At 45.8% G+C, this 15,580-nt stretch overlaps 1 protein-coding gene across 5 annotated transcripts in view; it reads right to left on the bottom strand.

The window, feature by feature from the left end:
* LOC147607732 (ATP synthase subunit B) overlaps window positions 1-15,580 on the bottom strand; it is a 115,196-nt gene that overhangs the window by 76,200 nt on the left and 23,416 nt on the right. For all 5 annotated transcript variants that reach the window (XM_086790257.1, XM_086790256.1, XM_086790255.1 and 2 more), the window contains exons 4-5: window positions 13,819-13,973; window positions 13,614-13,715 (exon numbers count right to left, since the gene is read on the bottom strand). In XM_086790257.1, the coding sequence (XP_086646383.1) occupies window positions 13,614-13,715; window positions 13,819-13,973 (257 nt within the window). The remainder of the gene's footprint in view (window positions 1-13,613; window positions 13,716-13,818; window positions 13,974-15,580) is intronic.

Here is a 15,580-nt window from a genome sequence, read left to right on the forward strand (position 1 = left end):
CGTACGAGTACATACGGTATCGTGCCATACGGTATTCCCTACGATATGCAGTTGTACGTCCTACGGAAACAACCATGGTCAACCGCGAAGCTAGTGCCAGCCACCAACACAGCTAGCGCCAGCTGCCTACGCCACTGCTACCATCAACCACCAGTTTCGCCTGAGCCGCCTCCTCGACACCTGTACCACATACACCACCTCAGCAGGGCCATCCAGATTTGCCCATTTGACCCCTAGCAAAGCAGCCAGCAGCACTTCTCTACACTACCGCCATCTGTTGCTTTGAGCCCTCTACAAGTTGCTGATTGTGGACTTGATTTGATATATATTTCTTCGTGGGGCCTCTCTTTGAGGTTTGCTTTTACTCCAGTTTGGGCATTGAGTCTACTACTGATATCATCCCCTAAGCACGTGGTGTACAAGCTAAGGAATTCATTGGACTTGGACTCTGGATTTGGTGGTGAGAGATTCTTGTGGGCCATACTTGTGGTGTGCTCCGCATCAAAGATCTCGTGCCTGGACATCGACCCCAACCCCGACCGAGATTCCTACGTCGACATATTTGTTTGATTTTGTATTCATTGGTTGTATTGATCCTAGCTTTTAAAGCCCGTGGATTGTTCTGTTCCCCGCTCAGTGTGTGTAGATTGTGCAAGGCTCCCTAAACCGTTCTTTCTCCCCCTCTCTCTATCTTTATCTATTGGATACGTGGTTGAATCTGTCACTGCACGCACCGCTGGGTTTCCACTGTCTGCAAGATCACACCAAGTCCACTCCCTTGGGTCCCACTGGAAGCACGTGATGGGCCGGCTCTCCCAAATCCATGAGTGCCAGAGTCTCTCCCTGGCCACCTTGGCCGGAGCTGGATGTATGCGCCACTCATGTGCAAGGAATCCGATCACCCTCACCCTCTATAACGTGCATCCCCTAAAGTCCTCCAAGAGGGACTCTGATCTCACTAATTTGGCATGAAGGCCAATTGAGAAAGTGAGCAATGTGGAGCTCTCATCCGCACCATGAACTGCCAGGAGAATGTCATGCCTAGTAAACACTCCCAGCCACTGCAGGGAGAAGAGGGTCTGGGGTTGGGATCAACCACTCAGGAGGGATGGCAGAGTCGATGTGGAAGCTGAGTTTGACTCTGCCTTGGATCCCAATCAGGCCTCTCTCCTAAGCCACTAGATAAAGCTGTGTGAATGCAAGCCAATCTCCAAGAGACCTGGCAGGTTGCGGACTTTACTCGACCTCTCATAGTCAGGTTCTTGTCTAGGGAGGTAGAGGTGACAGATTCCCCCTTTCTTGCTCGGTTTGGCAGGGTTGCCCTCTAGCACCCTATTCCTTTCTATTTGTGTGGAGGCCATGGGAAGTTTTCTCTCAGTTAGGAGACTGGGCTCTAGGGATTGCGTTTCCCCATCCGTACTCAAGAGGAGTTGCTAGACTCAGAGTTCACAGATGACACAGTAGCATACTTATCTAGAAATGTGGGGAATCTTCAGAGATTTACTGAGGCAATAGAGATCTTCTGTTGCGCATCAGGAGCATAGATCAATTGGCATAAATCGTGTGGATTTTGGGTGGTTGTTCCAACCGCCCCGACTTGGCATCTAGTGGAGACTTTCCAATGAATCGCGAGGGGCACTCCAGTTTGTTATCTTGGATGCCAGGTGGGCATCGATGTCTCCCTAGAGCAGCAGTTAGCCCCTCTTCTTTTGATCTTTCGAAAGAAGCTTCTATACCGGAGTTCAGCGAGGCTTTCCTTAGTTGGCCGAGTGGTGGTGGTGAACCAGGTTCTTCTTGCCACCATGTGGTACATTACTTACTGCTGGCCTTCTCCCGGGCCTGCAATGGTCAGGTTCAGCAGTGTACTTCGAGCTTGGGATCACCTCAGTCCGGCCGTTAGGCAGATAGCTCTGGTAGCCTCAGAGGAGCGTCTTCGTCGGCAGCCATTGGTCTGGAACCCCCTGTTTGGTTTACCCAGTGGCCATATGTTGGGCGGCCCGACCTCATGTATCCTAGGGCACGTTGGGTATAGGACCTACCAGGTCCCTTGGAGATTGGCCTTCACACAGGCAGTTACCCCCGGAGGTTCAGGAGAGAGGCCTAACAGGGATCTAGGGTAGAGATAGGCTCAACATTGACATTGACTCTCCTATTCCTCGGGAGTGGTTGACTCCTATCCCAGACCCGCCCCCCCCCCCCCCCCCCCCCCCCCCCCCCCCCCCCCCCACTGTGGCTAGGCGTGTTTACCACGCATGATATTCTTTTGGTAGTGCGGAGTCCATCAGGAGCATTTGGCTCGACATCATCCATACCCTCCGCAATCAATGGGGAAGTTACAGGGTGGCTCTGACCACATGCAGAAGTGGCGGGAAGCTTTTTTGAGGCTCTGGCGGCCTGGCCCTTTTCTCACTGATAGAGGAGGTGATCCCACTTGGCATTACACACCACCCGTGTGGTTATCCCCCCCCCCCCCCCCCCCCCCCCCCCCCCTCTCCTTGAGATAGCCTTCTCCTCATAGAGCGGCCAGTCGAAGGGAAGTGCATCTTTCTCCACCTTCTGATGATATGATCCATGCCCTGTACATGAGGTGAGGTTGTATCTAGCCTTTCGTTGTTGTAATAAGCTCGTCGTGGTTGTTTTTTCCTTAACTAATAGAACGATCTATTTCTCATGAAAAAAAAAAAAAAAGTAAAGTCCGGAACCACCATGGATCTCCCACTTCTCTAGAAAACCCATCCGGTAAACACTGCTCTCCAGAAAGCCCCAGTCAACTCTATCATAGGTTTTCTGGAAATCCAAAAGGAGCACAATGAGATCCTGTTGCCACATCCTGGCCGAAGCTGTCGCCTCCCAGAAAGTGAAGATGTTGTCCAGAATGCTCCGATCCAGAACAAAACCTGTCTGAGTATCATGAATCAAGTGGGGGAGGAAGGATTGAAGTCTCTAGCTGATGGCCTTGGCCAAGATCTTATAGGTGGTCCTGAGGAGGGTGATGGGTCTCCACTGCCGAATCTCCAATCTGTCACCACCCTCCTTAGGAATCAAGTGTATCAGACCCTCTAAAAACCTCTCTTGCATGGCACCCGTGGTCATAATCTCGTTGAAGGCTGAATCAAGTGTATCAGACCCTCTAAAAGCCTCTCTAGCATGGCACCCGCGGTCATAATCTCATTGAAGGCTGCTTTAAGGCCACCTTCCATGAGATTCTAGTGACGAAGAAAGAATGAGACTAGAAACCCGTCCGCTCCTGGGCATTTTCCCCTAGGAAGAGCCGTCAAAGCTTCCGCTAGCTCCTCAGTTGTGAAGGGAGTCAATACGAAAGTCCGGAGAGTGGGAAAAACCATACCTCACGTGTGCCGCCAAACCAGCTCTCGCACATCCACCACCTGTGAGGAAAAGGGGGCACCCGCGAGAAGGGATCTGAAAAAATCTATGGCTATGGCTCTCACATGGGGGGGTTAGAAACGATAGATCCATCCTGGCCTCGCAACCTGCGGATACCATCTCTCTGTGGGGGCCAGCAATCACAAAGAAATCCCCAGTGACTCTCTCTCCGGCCTGGGTCCAAAAGGAACCTCTCGCATGGTATCTATACTCTACCCTCCGCTCTTCTATGGATATGAGGGCTGTACGGGTGGCTACCAACTAACCCTCAATCCACGAGCTATCTGGGGAGCTCTTCTGAAGTCGCTGGAGAGCAGCAAGGCCCCAGCTAATGCTCCTCTCCTGCTCACGGAATCTAGCCAATCTGCTCTTTGCTGCCTCCTGCAGTATACTACTAATCTCGCCAAGGCCTGCATCCAAGGTGCCTACAGCAAAACCCAAGAGAAAATCCAGCCCCTCCCATATCTGCTCTATATACTACATACTTCGGAGTCCTATATGAGGCTATCAAGGATCCAAGTGCTCAAGTGTCTATCCTGCCTCCAGTTCTCCAAGGACAAAATAACCAGAGCATGATCAGAGAAAGTAGTGCTTGCCAAGATACCAATCATGTTCCCACAACCACAAGCCCACTCAAGATTGTAGACCAGAAGAGGCCGAACCTTGCCACAAGAAAATGCTACCCGAAACTGTAAACCTACCTGGAAGCACTGAAGGGGAGAGGTGACGAAACAGGAGGCTGGGAGGGGGCAAGGCAAAAAACAACTAGGGAAGGCAGACGGGCGGCCAAGAAAGAGGAAAGAAAAAGGAGGGGGGGAGGGGGGGGTGGTTGGGGGGGGGGGGCAAGGGAGGAGGGGGTGAAGGCGAAACAGAGGGAGGAGGGGGCGAATGCAAGCACAGGAAGAGGAGGGGTGATGGCGAACAGGAGGAAGGAAGGCGCAGGCGAGCTGGGATGAAGGGGGCCGCAAACCAAACAGGGGGAGGGCACAAGTAGGAACGCTCGCGCACGGAATTAATCTTGAAGAAAAATGGTATTCCCAAGGAGTTTGAAGCACCAGTTCCATCTTCATCACCCTAGATATCGACCCTTTTCTAGACCATTTGAAAGACCCAAATTTTGGAAGTGGTAGCACCAACCAGCAATAAGCCACATGCAACTACAAAAGGAAATAAACCAATACATCTACAAAGACTAACAACGAGTCTCGCAAGCCTCGGTTGGTGAAGTGTTACACGTGGAACAAAAAGGGTCACTATGCTCACAAGTATCCAGTGAAGAATAAAAATCGAGCGGCAGCCGTGCACATGATTGAAGACAAAGACAATCATGGCCATGCGAAGCAAGAGGGTAATTCCGATAACGAACAAACCGACTATAAAGATAAATTCAAGACTCGAGTTTATTCTCTTTTGAAAGTTACACATGATTTTATATATGAAAGAGTTGTGAGAATGTTTGTCCTTGAATCCACCTCATCACAATTTAAGGTCAAAACTGCATTCACGAGCATGAAGTACAATTGCACAAAAAAGATTAAATGCCTAGGTCAGTCTTCAATCCTATGAGGACAACCAGAATTTCCTTGTAGCGTCTTTACAAGGAGTAGATGTGATCTTAGGTATGCCTTGGCATCACCGGTATAATCCACAAATAGATTATGATACTCATGAGATGTGGATTGAAAAAGATGGTAAGTCCATTTGTCTAAAAAGCCAAAAGGAAAGAGAACTGTTTCCTTTGCTTAGCCACTGGCAAGCAAAGAGAGCTTTGAGAAAGCAAGAAAAGACCTATTTGTGCTAGTCAATGTGAATTGAATGCCGACAAAGCTCTTGGTTTTATTTCACAAATGAAGTTGCTTTCTTGGAGGAATAGTTTACAGAAAAGTCAAAGTTGAGGCAAGTTGCCACATCTAATGGGTGCAGCCAGCAATTGGTGGCTAGCAGAGAAGCTCACGGGTCAAGCTCATAGGTCAAGCTCCCACTACTTGGAGGATTTTAAGCAAAAGCTTCATAAGCATTTCCTACCCCCACAATTCGAGAAGATCATTGAAGAGTGGGTTCCTGGCAACTCCTTTATTGGAGTCTTTCCCAAATTCAGCTGATTGATCTTGATCTAATATTTTTGACTCAAAATCTATACCTCTTTTTCTCAATAGTCAAATTATGTTTTGCTCCTTTGCTTTAACTTGAGCTTGCAGACTCTTTTGACTACTTTGATTGGATAGTACCTGCTTCTTCAACTTAATATTGCATTGCTTTGCTTGAGCATCTTTTTTTTTTTCCGAGAAAAGATCCTTTCATTAGTTATGTAAAAAACGCCCGTAGGGCTACAAAAGAGATCTCTCCTGCTCCTAACAGAGAGAAGAGCAGTGAATACATCATGGCAGCCCGGGAGACTCTCCCTAGGTGCTGCAAAATACAAGTATCAGTCTAAAGGACTGAGCGGCTAAATCATACAATGGGGGAGGGAAAGAGCCAAACAGGTGGCCTGTAGTGCCAACGGGGGGATCCCGTGTGTAGGTGTTACCATATTATAGTAGTGATGTGTGTGAACACACTTAGGACCGCCGGGGCACTTTTTCCCTCACTAGGAGGTTTTTTCCCCCGTGCATTGTATATACGCCCATTATCTTCTAGGGCTTGTTATCTTTCATTTTTGGCACTCATAATACACTACTGTGTAGTGCTCAAGCTTCCTCATCTTCTTGAAGTTGTGTGTGCATTCCTGCAACCCTAATTCCAACAATTGGTATCAGAGCAGGCTTCCTCCTCCCGGGCAGCATCACCGGCACCTGCCGCTTCATCTCCTCCGATTGCGACGAGGTTTCACGAGCGTCTGCAGGTTAGTATATGCCGTGGGAAAGCCCGTAGGGCTTGTTCGTTTCAGAATTTTGATCTGAAGTCATTTCGCCCTCCGTTTTTGCATTCCAAGTACTGCGCAGGCAAAATCGTCCTACTGTGCAGATTTTCTGTCAAGATTAAAATCTGCAGGACAGGTGCCCATTCGTCTGTTTTGGGTTGTGCTACATAGCACAGGTCGATTTTATACAGGTTTACCTCTTACAGACAGCATTTACATCTAGTAGTACAGTCATTGGCCATGGCTGACAACAATGATGTATTCCGCATGTTGGCTGCTGAGGATAAGTTGGATGGCACCAACTATCCATTGTGGGCATATATGATGCGACATGTATTGGTAGCAAAGGGGTTATGGAACATTGTGCAGGGTATTGATGCACGTCCTATTGTGGCTGGGAATGCTGCAAACACATCAGAAACAGGTACTGTTGATGATGGTGCAGGCACAAGTGCTGTTGCAGCTGTTCGAGAACCACCACTTTCAGCAGAGCAGATTCGTTGGGATGGTAGAGATGCGCAGGCTCATGCCTTGATTGCGCTGTCTGTCAAACGTACCATTATCCCACATATTCGCTCCTGCAGGACTTCTAAGGATGCTTGGGATGTACTTGCCACATTGTATCAGGCAAGAAATGAGGCTCGTGTTGCTTATCTCCGAAAACAGTTGGAGAATGAGCATATGAACGAAGGTGATTCTATGGATAGCTTTTTGACAAAGATCAAGGATTTCAAAGAGCAGCTCATTTCTGCAGATGAAATCCTGTCAGACAGTTCACTTGTGCAGACTGTTTTGAATGGTCTACCAGATTCTTATCAGGGTTTTGCTTCCACTCTTCGCTTGATGATGAAAGGCAATCCCAATGCCTTATCATTTGAGGAGTTAGTTTCTGTTTTGCTGCAAGAAGACCAGTCAAGGCAAAACAGGAATATTATGCGTGTCGCAGATCAAGCTTTCGTTGCTAGTCAGAGAAGCGGAAAAGGTAAAGCTGGCTTTTCTTCTAGTAAGCAGAAATCTGCAAATGCTGCGCAACCAAAGAAGGAAGACAAAGATGAGAAGAAGGGTGACAAACAGAAGACATTTTGCAAGTACTGTAAGGGAAATGATCATGTCATCAAAGCGTGTCCTAAGCTGGCTGCGAAAGAGGCTAAGAAGAAAGAGGCTGGTATGGCTGTTGCAGATGCCTCTCCTTCTAACAATGAATCTGCTAATGTTGTGCTAGATACAGAATGGGCATTCAATGCGCAGTGCAGTTATGACCCATCTTTGCATGACACATGTATGTCTGCAGTAGATTCAGATGTATGGTACTTTGACAGTGGTGCCACTAAGCATATCACCTCGCAGCGCAGTTTATTCACTTTCCTTGAGTCTGCTCCCACAGGGAATACTGTCACTTGTGCCAATAACTCCTCTTATCCCGTTAAAGGAGTTGGACAGATTGTGCTGAATGTTGCAAATGGCAACACCTTTACACTTTTTGATGCATTGTATGTGCCAGGGATCAAAAAGAATCTGCTGTCAGTCTCCGCATTTGCCAAAACAGGTTTGGTTGTAAAATTTGTGGATGACAGATGTACTGTTCATGATCTCTCTTGTGGTGACATCATTGTAGCATCTGGTTCACTATGTCGAGGGCTGTATAAGCTCAATATGGATGGCAAATGTGTAGAGGATTCAGCATGTGCTATTATGGATACGCAGGCTATTTCAAATGCAAAACTGTGGCATGCACGTTTTGGTCATCTGAATTTTGCAAGTTTGCTGCGCCTGCAGAAATCTGAAATGGTGTCTTCTTTGCCTAAGCTTGAGGCACCTGTCAAGCATGTTTGTGAGGGCTGCATATTGGGTAAAATGCAGCGTGCTTCCTTTCCCAAAGATGGATCAGTGAGAGCTGAACGCAGATTGCAGCTTGTTCACAGTGATGTTTGTGGTCCCATGCAAACTCCATCATTTGGAAACTACCTTTACTTCGTGACTTTCATTGATGATTTTACCAGGCATGCATGGGTATATCCTTTGAAGGCAAAGTCCGAAGTGTTTTTGTGCTTCAAACAGTTTTTGGTTATGGCTGAAAATGTGTCAGAAAGTAAGATGGGCACCCTCCGTTCAGATCGAGGGGGGGAGTATATGTCTTCAAAATTTAATGCATTTCTGGCTGAGCGTGGGATAAAACACCAATGTACAGTGCCGTATACACCACAGCAAAATGGTGTGGCTGAGAGAAAAAACAGGTCTCTCATGGAAATGGCAAGATGTATGGTTAAGAGTCAAAGTCTACCACATGGTTTTTGGCTTGAGGCTGTCATGTGTGCCACTTATGTACTAAACAGGTGTCCCACCAAAGCATTACAGGTTGTCACTCCATATGAGGCTTGGCATGGCCGCAAGCCATCTGTTGGCCATTTACGTGTTTTTGGTTGCCTGGCATATGCATTAGTGCCTGTGCAACATCGCAAAAAATTGGATGACAAAGCTGTCAAATGTATTTTTGTTGGATATAGTGCTGAGAGCAAAGGCTATCGTTTGTATCATCCACAGACAAAGCGCATTTTGGTTAGCCGTGATGTTGTATTTGTGGAAGATGCAGTTCAGCCCTTGGTTTCATGTACTAAGGAGACAGATATCAGCTCACGTGATGTCTATGATACATTGTTGCCTCTTTTCAGTGGTGCACAGTCAAGTGCAATACCTCATGAGGCAGTTTTTCAGCCTATGCAGGTTTTAAATGATGGCACAGATCAGCCTATATCTGATGCAGATGTGCATGATGCACTTGAGGATGAGAGACAAGAGATTGAGGGCTCTAGGAACATGCCTAGATGGCTGGTGCAGACTTTGCGTGACAGCAAGTTGGATGCCCCTTTGTCTAGTCGCACTCGTTCTGGCTCTCATGGTGCCTCTTATGCGTCAGATTGTTATGCATTGGCTGTTTCTAGTATGTGCGATGAAAGTGAGCCTGTTTCATTTGATGAGGCACAAAGTTCAGAAAATTGGATGGCTGCTATGCAAGCAGAATACGATGCTATTATGAAGAATGGTACATGGTCTTTATGTGACTTGCCCCCTGGCAAGAAGGCCATTGGCACTAAGTGGGTATACAAATTGAAGCGTAAGCCTGATGGCACAGTGGATCGCCATAAGGCTAGGCTTGTTGCAAAAGGTTTTGCTCAAGAGAAGGGCATTGATTTTGATGAGACTTTTGCTCCCACATGTCGTATGACCACTGTTCGTAGCATCTGTGCATTAGCAGCTCATAATGGTTGGAATGTACATCAGCTGGACATAAAGACTGCGTTCTTAAATGGAGATTTGCATGAGGAGGTGTATGTATCGCAGCCTCGTGGTTTTGTTCAAAGAGGGCAGGAAAACAAAGTGTGCAGGTTAAAAAAGGCTTTATATGGTTTAAAGCAAGCTCCACGAGCTTGGTATGAAAAAATACATGCATATTTGACTGCACATGGGTTTCAGAATAGTCCAACAGAAAGCACTTTGTATGTTAAACGTGTGGATGGTGTACATCTAATCATTGCTCTCTATGTCGATGACATGCTGCTCACAGGACCAAATGAGAGTCATATTGCTGATTTTAAGGCTGATTTGAATGCCTCTTTTGAGATGTCAGATTTGGGGCATTTGCATCATTATTTGGGGATACAATTTAAGCAGTGTGATGGAGGTATTGCTTTGTGTCAGACAAAGTATATTGAAACATTGTTGCGGAGATTTGGCCTTGAAGACTGCAAGCCTATTGCTACTCCAATGGAGACAGGTTTGAAGTTGAGTCTTCATGATGCTGGAGATCACTTTGATGTCACACTCTATCAGACAGCTGTTGGTTGCCTCATTTATGTATGCATTACGAGGTCAGACATTCAGTTTGCAGTCTCACAGGTGAGCAGATTTATGCATAGCCCAGGCATTAAGCATTGGCAGGCAGTGAAGCGTATCTTTCGCTATTTGAGTGGTACTCGGCATCTTGGGTTGTTTTATCCCAAGGGGGGATCATTGCCGCCAGATTTACATGCTTTTTCAGATTCTGACTGGGCTGGTTGTTATGACACACGCGTGTCCACGAGTGGTTTTTGCTTCATGCTTGGAAGCTCATGCATATCATGGTTGAGCAAGAAGCAGCCTACTGTGGCCACTTCTAGTTGTGAAGCTGAGTACAGGGCAGCTTTCACAGCTACGGTTGAGTGTGTGTGGCTCAGACGCCTTATGGCTGATTTGGGTGTTGGGCAGCCATCTGCCACCACCATCTTCACTGACAGTCAGAGCGCATTGGCAGTTGCGCGGAACCCAGTGTTCCATGCTCGTACGAAGCACATTGAGGTGCACTACCATTATGTCAGGGAGAGACTCTCTGCAGGAGAGATCAGTTTGGCTTATGTGCCAACACAGGATAACCTTGCAGACCTTTTCACAAAGGCTCTGCCTCGTGAGAAGTTCGAAGCTTTTCGCAAAGCTTTGGGCTTACTCCCTTTTGTGGATTCGTCCACATAGCTAGACACTTCCCTATACATGAGTGCTAGCTCTTGTTCACCGCATCACTCCAGGGGGGATTTGTTACCATATTATAGTAGTGATGTGTGTGAACACACTTAGGACCGCCGGGGCACTTTTTCCCTCACTAGGAGGTTTTTTCCCCCGTGCATTGTATATACGCCCATTATCTTCTAGGGCTTGTTATCTTTCATTTTTGGCACTCATAATACACTACTGTGTAGTGCTCAAGCTTCCTCATCTTCTTGAAGTTGTGTGTGCATTCCTGCAACCCTAATTCCAACAGTAGGGTGTAGAACGGGCCGCAGCGCCAAGTGGTATGAAAGGCCTGGCGCCGTAAGATCGCCTCATCCGAGTCTCCCCGGATGCGGTCGTACTGTCTACGCAGGGTGTGGATCAACTCCTGCCAAATCCCCCGAACAGTCTCTGCTGGTGGCTCTAATCTCCCCTCAAAGGCCGTAAAGCACCGGGCCCTCCAGGTGAACCAGATGGTGAGGCTGCTGAGGAGCTCCCATCGTAAATCCCTCTCCTGTGTCCAGCTGGCGGACGAGAAATCCGGTGCCGGAACCAGGCGAGGCTGGCCCCTAATAAATCTGATGGCCTGACTGCCCTGCTCCATCTCATAGCCCATAGCAGGCCCTGACGAAGTCGACCAAGCCGCGGCACCCCACGTAAACATACCCTCTGGAGAGAGGGGAGCTTGCTTGAGCATCTTTTCTTCTTCTTGTATTACCTTTAAAACTTTGCCTTTGTTTCCTTAATTAAGGTGATCTCATCAATGCCAAGCACAAGGAGCACAAGAAGGTGACAACATATCATGGCAGGTTTTGGAAAGTTTCCCGAAGAGGTAAAGTTGCAGAAGTTGAAGGCATATGTTGATATGTAGTGCTACATGTGAACATGCACTAAATCCAGGGGCACTGTTTTCCCCCTCGACATTTGGTGTTAAAGGACACCTAGCTAAGTTTGTTATTATCATTTGTACCACTTATCATTAGTGTGTGAATATACATGCAAGTATTTGTACCACTTATCATTAGTGTGTGAACATATGTGCAAGTACTCCCACGCTTGGCTCTCTCCAGCTTGCTTCCTCTGTGTGTGTGTGAGCTTCCATTGCTGTCCAAACTTTAACCCTAACACCTGCGTGCCAATATTTGGTATAAGAGCTCCACGTTGATTCTACCTCGAGCGTTAGCGCCCTGTGCAGCACCCAAGTTTTTTGCCATCCGTACAGATCGTACAGCTTGTACTTGTCCATACGCCTGCTCTGCCATCTGTGCACTTGTGCGTCACCATCCATACAGTACCAGTGTCGCGTCATGCAGTCCGTACAAACACTCGTACTTCCATGCCAACTCATCTGTACCTGTTGTACATGCATTTGTACCTATTGTACTTGCAACGCACACTCAATTTTAGGGATTTATCATCAATTTGGTGAAAAACCAAAAAATAAGGTTTGCAGCAGTTATCAGATTTTGGGGTTTTTTTGTTATGTGAGTTTGCTCTCACTCTCACGCACTAATTGGCACTCAAATCTTGCATTTTGCGACCGGAAAATTTGGGGCTTTTCAAATTCAAGGGTTCTACAACACACAACTACAATCTAGAAGTCGATTTATTACATTTTTAAGTGCAAATCAAGGCTTTTTCCTATTTTCCTATTTTCTTGCAACAAGTTTGTGCAGCACTAGCACAGTTGCCAATTTGTGCTCATTGTGCTTGGCGGTGCATATTTGGGATTTGCAACAAAACTCTAAATCTATTTTATAAAATAATAAAGGCTTTCACGATAGAGATTCTCGATTCCTTAAATAAAGGTAGAAAAAGGATTCTCTTGAAAATAAAAGGTGCTTTAAGAACACAATTAAACATTTGCTCTCAAAATTTCCAAAATTTACACACTTCCATCGATCATAAAAGAACATTGAGGAAAAAAATGTTTACAATGTTGCACCAGTTAAAGACCAAGAAGAGGGATGCAATTGTGTGTGTGTGTAAAGAGAGAGAGAGAGAGAGAGAGAGAGAGAGAGGGGTTTCTATGAGACCGAAGAATGTTACCAAGTAAACTGGATGTGAAGACAACATGAAAAAGAAAACCAAGGTGCCAAAAGAGAAAAACACACACACACATGGTCCCCTTCTGGAAAATATGTCCTCTTCCAGTTGATATAAATAATGCTTGCAGAACTCTATGCTCCAAAAGATACTATCTTTCCTTCCCATCATAATCTTGTAAATTGCCTGCAAATCCAACTTCGTTATCCAAACAAATACCCCTCTGCTCAAATCATCAATCAAGCACCACTGAAAAAGCGAGCAAAAGCAAGAAGTAAAAAGCAGTGCCCTATACGTTAAAATGATCCATGTCATGACTCTCATAAAGATGCAACAATAGAGCTGGGAGCTTGACGGTTCAGCAGATTTGGCCTGGCAAATACACAAATGCTATGGGGAGCAGTCATAAAAAATTGCATAAAGACTCTTTCCTCCACCTGGTCTAACAAAGCCCATACCCTCTCTTCTATGGAAAGAAAACCCAGAGCAAGTCGGTCTCACCTACAGCCCACACCCACGTCCTTTTTTATGCAGATCTGGGGCAGATTAGTCAGCAGAGGCAATGCAGATTGTTTTTCTACTTTCTAACTTTCTCTGCTACGTTTTGATTTGCTATATTTTTTATGATACTGAAAAAAAAAAGATCTTTTTGTTTAAAGTAACTTCACAAATTTATATTTATGCAAGGGTGTATGAGCTTGATCTTTCACCATACAGCATTGAATCAACTACTTCACCGAAGATTCTAAGCTTTTTAGGCTCATTAAAAACTCTTTCTTTTAGGAAAGGTTTAGATTATGTGAACCTGGTAGATATAGCTTTCCACAAATGCTAAGATTGGTAAGTGCTTGAATATATCACAAGCGTTTTGAACATTCATTTCATGAAACATGAAATAAGACCTGCACTGTAGCATCACAATCTCTAGTAAAAAAAGCTTACAAGCTGCAGATATATATAAGCCCCCTTCACAAGAAATCAGAGGGTGCATTTATCATTGAAAGACTCACAAAGTCCTCTAAAGTCGAATTTGCTCGCTCCAAATCCCTTAAGGTGATTGAAATTGCTTCATCATTCATGAAGTCTGGAACTGAATTGCCACCTTCGATTACTTTTATAAGCATGGGATTTTTCCTTCCTATCACTTTGTCATCATTATATAGAGCTGCATCAACACATAATGTCATAATTATTCCAAACAAGCACTCCATTCTCCAGCAATAACATCAAATATTGGTTCTCACATGATTCAAGAGTCAAGAAACAACTCTACCAGTTGTATGATTAAGGATGGCAAAAAACTACTATTGCAGCTTTTTAACTGCAGCCAGGGATCAAACCCAAGACCTGCACATCAACAGGTGGGGCCAATAACACTTGTGCTAGTAATTTTACAGAGTTCATGAAAAATTCAGTTCATATTACTGGTCAGCAAATAACCAGAAAGAAAGGACGATTGTAAATGCAAGGAGTGAGTTGTTCGTCAACTTGCTATAGCTAGAGCTCAGATAATGTACAAGAAAAGGGCATGCTGCTTAAGAAAAAGTGACTACTTGACTACAAAAAGCCGAGGCTACGGGGAATTTGTTCGCTACATACCTTTATGGTTGATCGGGGATGCTTGTAACACCGTTGTACTACCTACAGTACATGGGTGATTTCCACATATTCGGCATGGATAGTGCGTGCATGATTGGTACTCCTAACTATTTGCGTTTGTCGTAGGATTATTTGCATGTGTCGCAACAACTAACATTATTGTTTACCATGAGTAGGTGTTTGAGCGGCAGTATTCACATGGTTGTAGTGTGTCTCCCATCCATGCTAGCGCCCGGTTGAAGTGTGTGTCCTGGCACTTATGGTATGTGTGTGTAGCATGGAGGAACCACTGTGACACCAACCGTCTGGACAGAAATACTCAGTCCTGGAACGACCTAAAAACCTATTTGAGAAAGAGATTTTGTCCCCCTGGATTTTTGGAAATCAAAATGAACGAATTCTTAGAGCTAAAGCAAGGGAGCAAAACCATCGAGGAATATCACCAGGCCTTTGCTCTTCTACTCAAATATTCACCACCCAACATAGCACCATCATCTCATCATCATCAACACCATCATCTACATCATCAGTAGTGGGAAGGCATGAGGGGTTGTCGACTGGCAGCCAACAACTTGCCGGCCTAGTAGTAGTCCCTCAGGTAGCAAGCGGCTAAGCATTGTGGGGACAAGGCAGCAGTCGTGGACCAGCAGGCATACAAAGCGCAACAAATATTCAGCATTTATTGTTGGGTCTGTCCACAGTAGGCAGACAACCTCCAGTGGGCTGGCCGACTACATCCCAAGCATCATATATAAGAAGAAGTCACAAATCAGCATATGCCATCATCAATTCAATAGTTCATCATTCATTCATCTCAAGCATCAGTATAAGTCATGTAGAAGGGCCAAGGTCACCCCTATGGGGCTGACCATAGGCCTAAGTCATGTACAAGCATCTATGTAACCTTTTTGTACCATATGAATAAAGAAAACCCTGACACCCAATCTCTCTCTTCTTCTCTCTCCTCTGTCTTAATTCATGCTTATTTCGCATCAATGTTCTTAACCAGGCTTAGGACTGTGGATCAATACAGCAAGGCTTCCGCGCATGCAACATTGGTATTAAAGCATTCAAGCTCAGCCCACTAAACATTCTCCCAAGGAAGGTGCACAATTCCAGCAAAAAGGATCCAACAAGGTAGTAGATGGAGTGGTCTACAAATAGGCGAAGCCA

The sequence above is a fragment of the Cibotium barometz genome, chromosome 55 (assembly GCF_041138505.1).
Source record: "Cibotium barometz isolate CiBa-2024 chromosome 55, ASM4113850v1, whole genome shotgun sequence".
Lineage (NCBI taxonomy): Eukaryota > Viridiplantae > Streptophyta > Polypodiopsida > Cyatheales > Cibotiaceae > Cibotium > Cibotium barometz.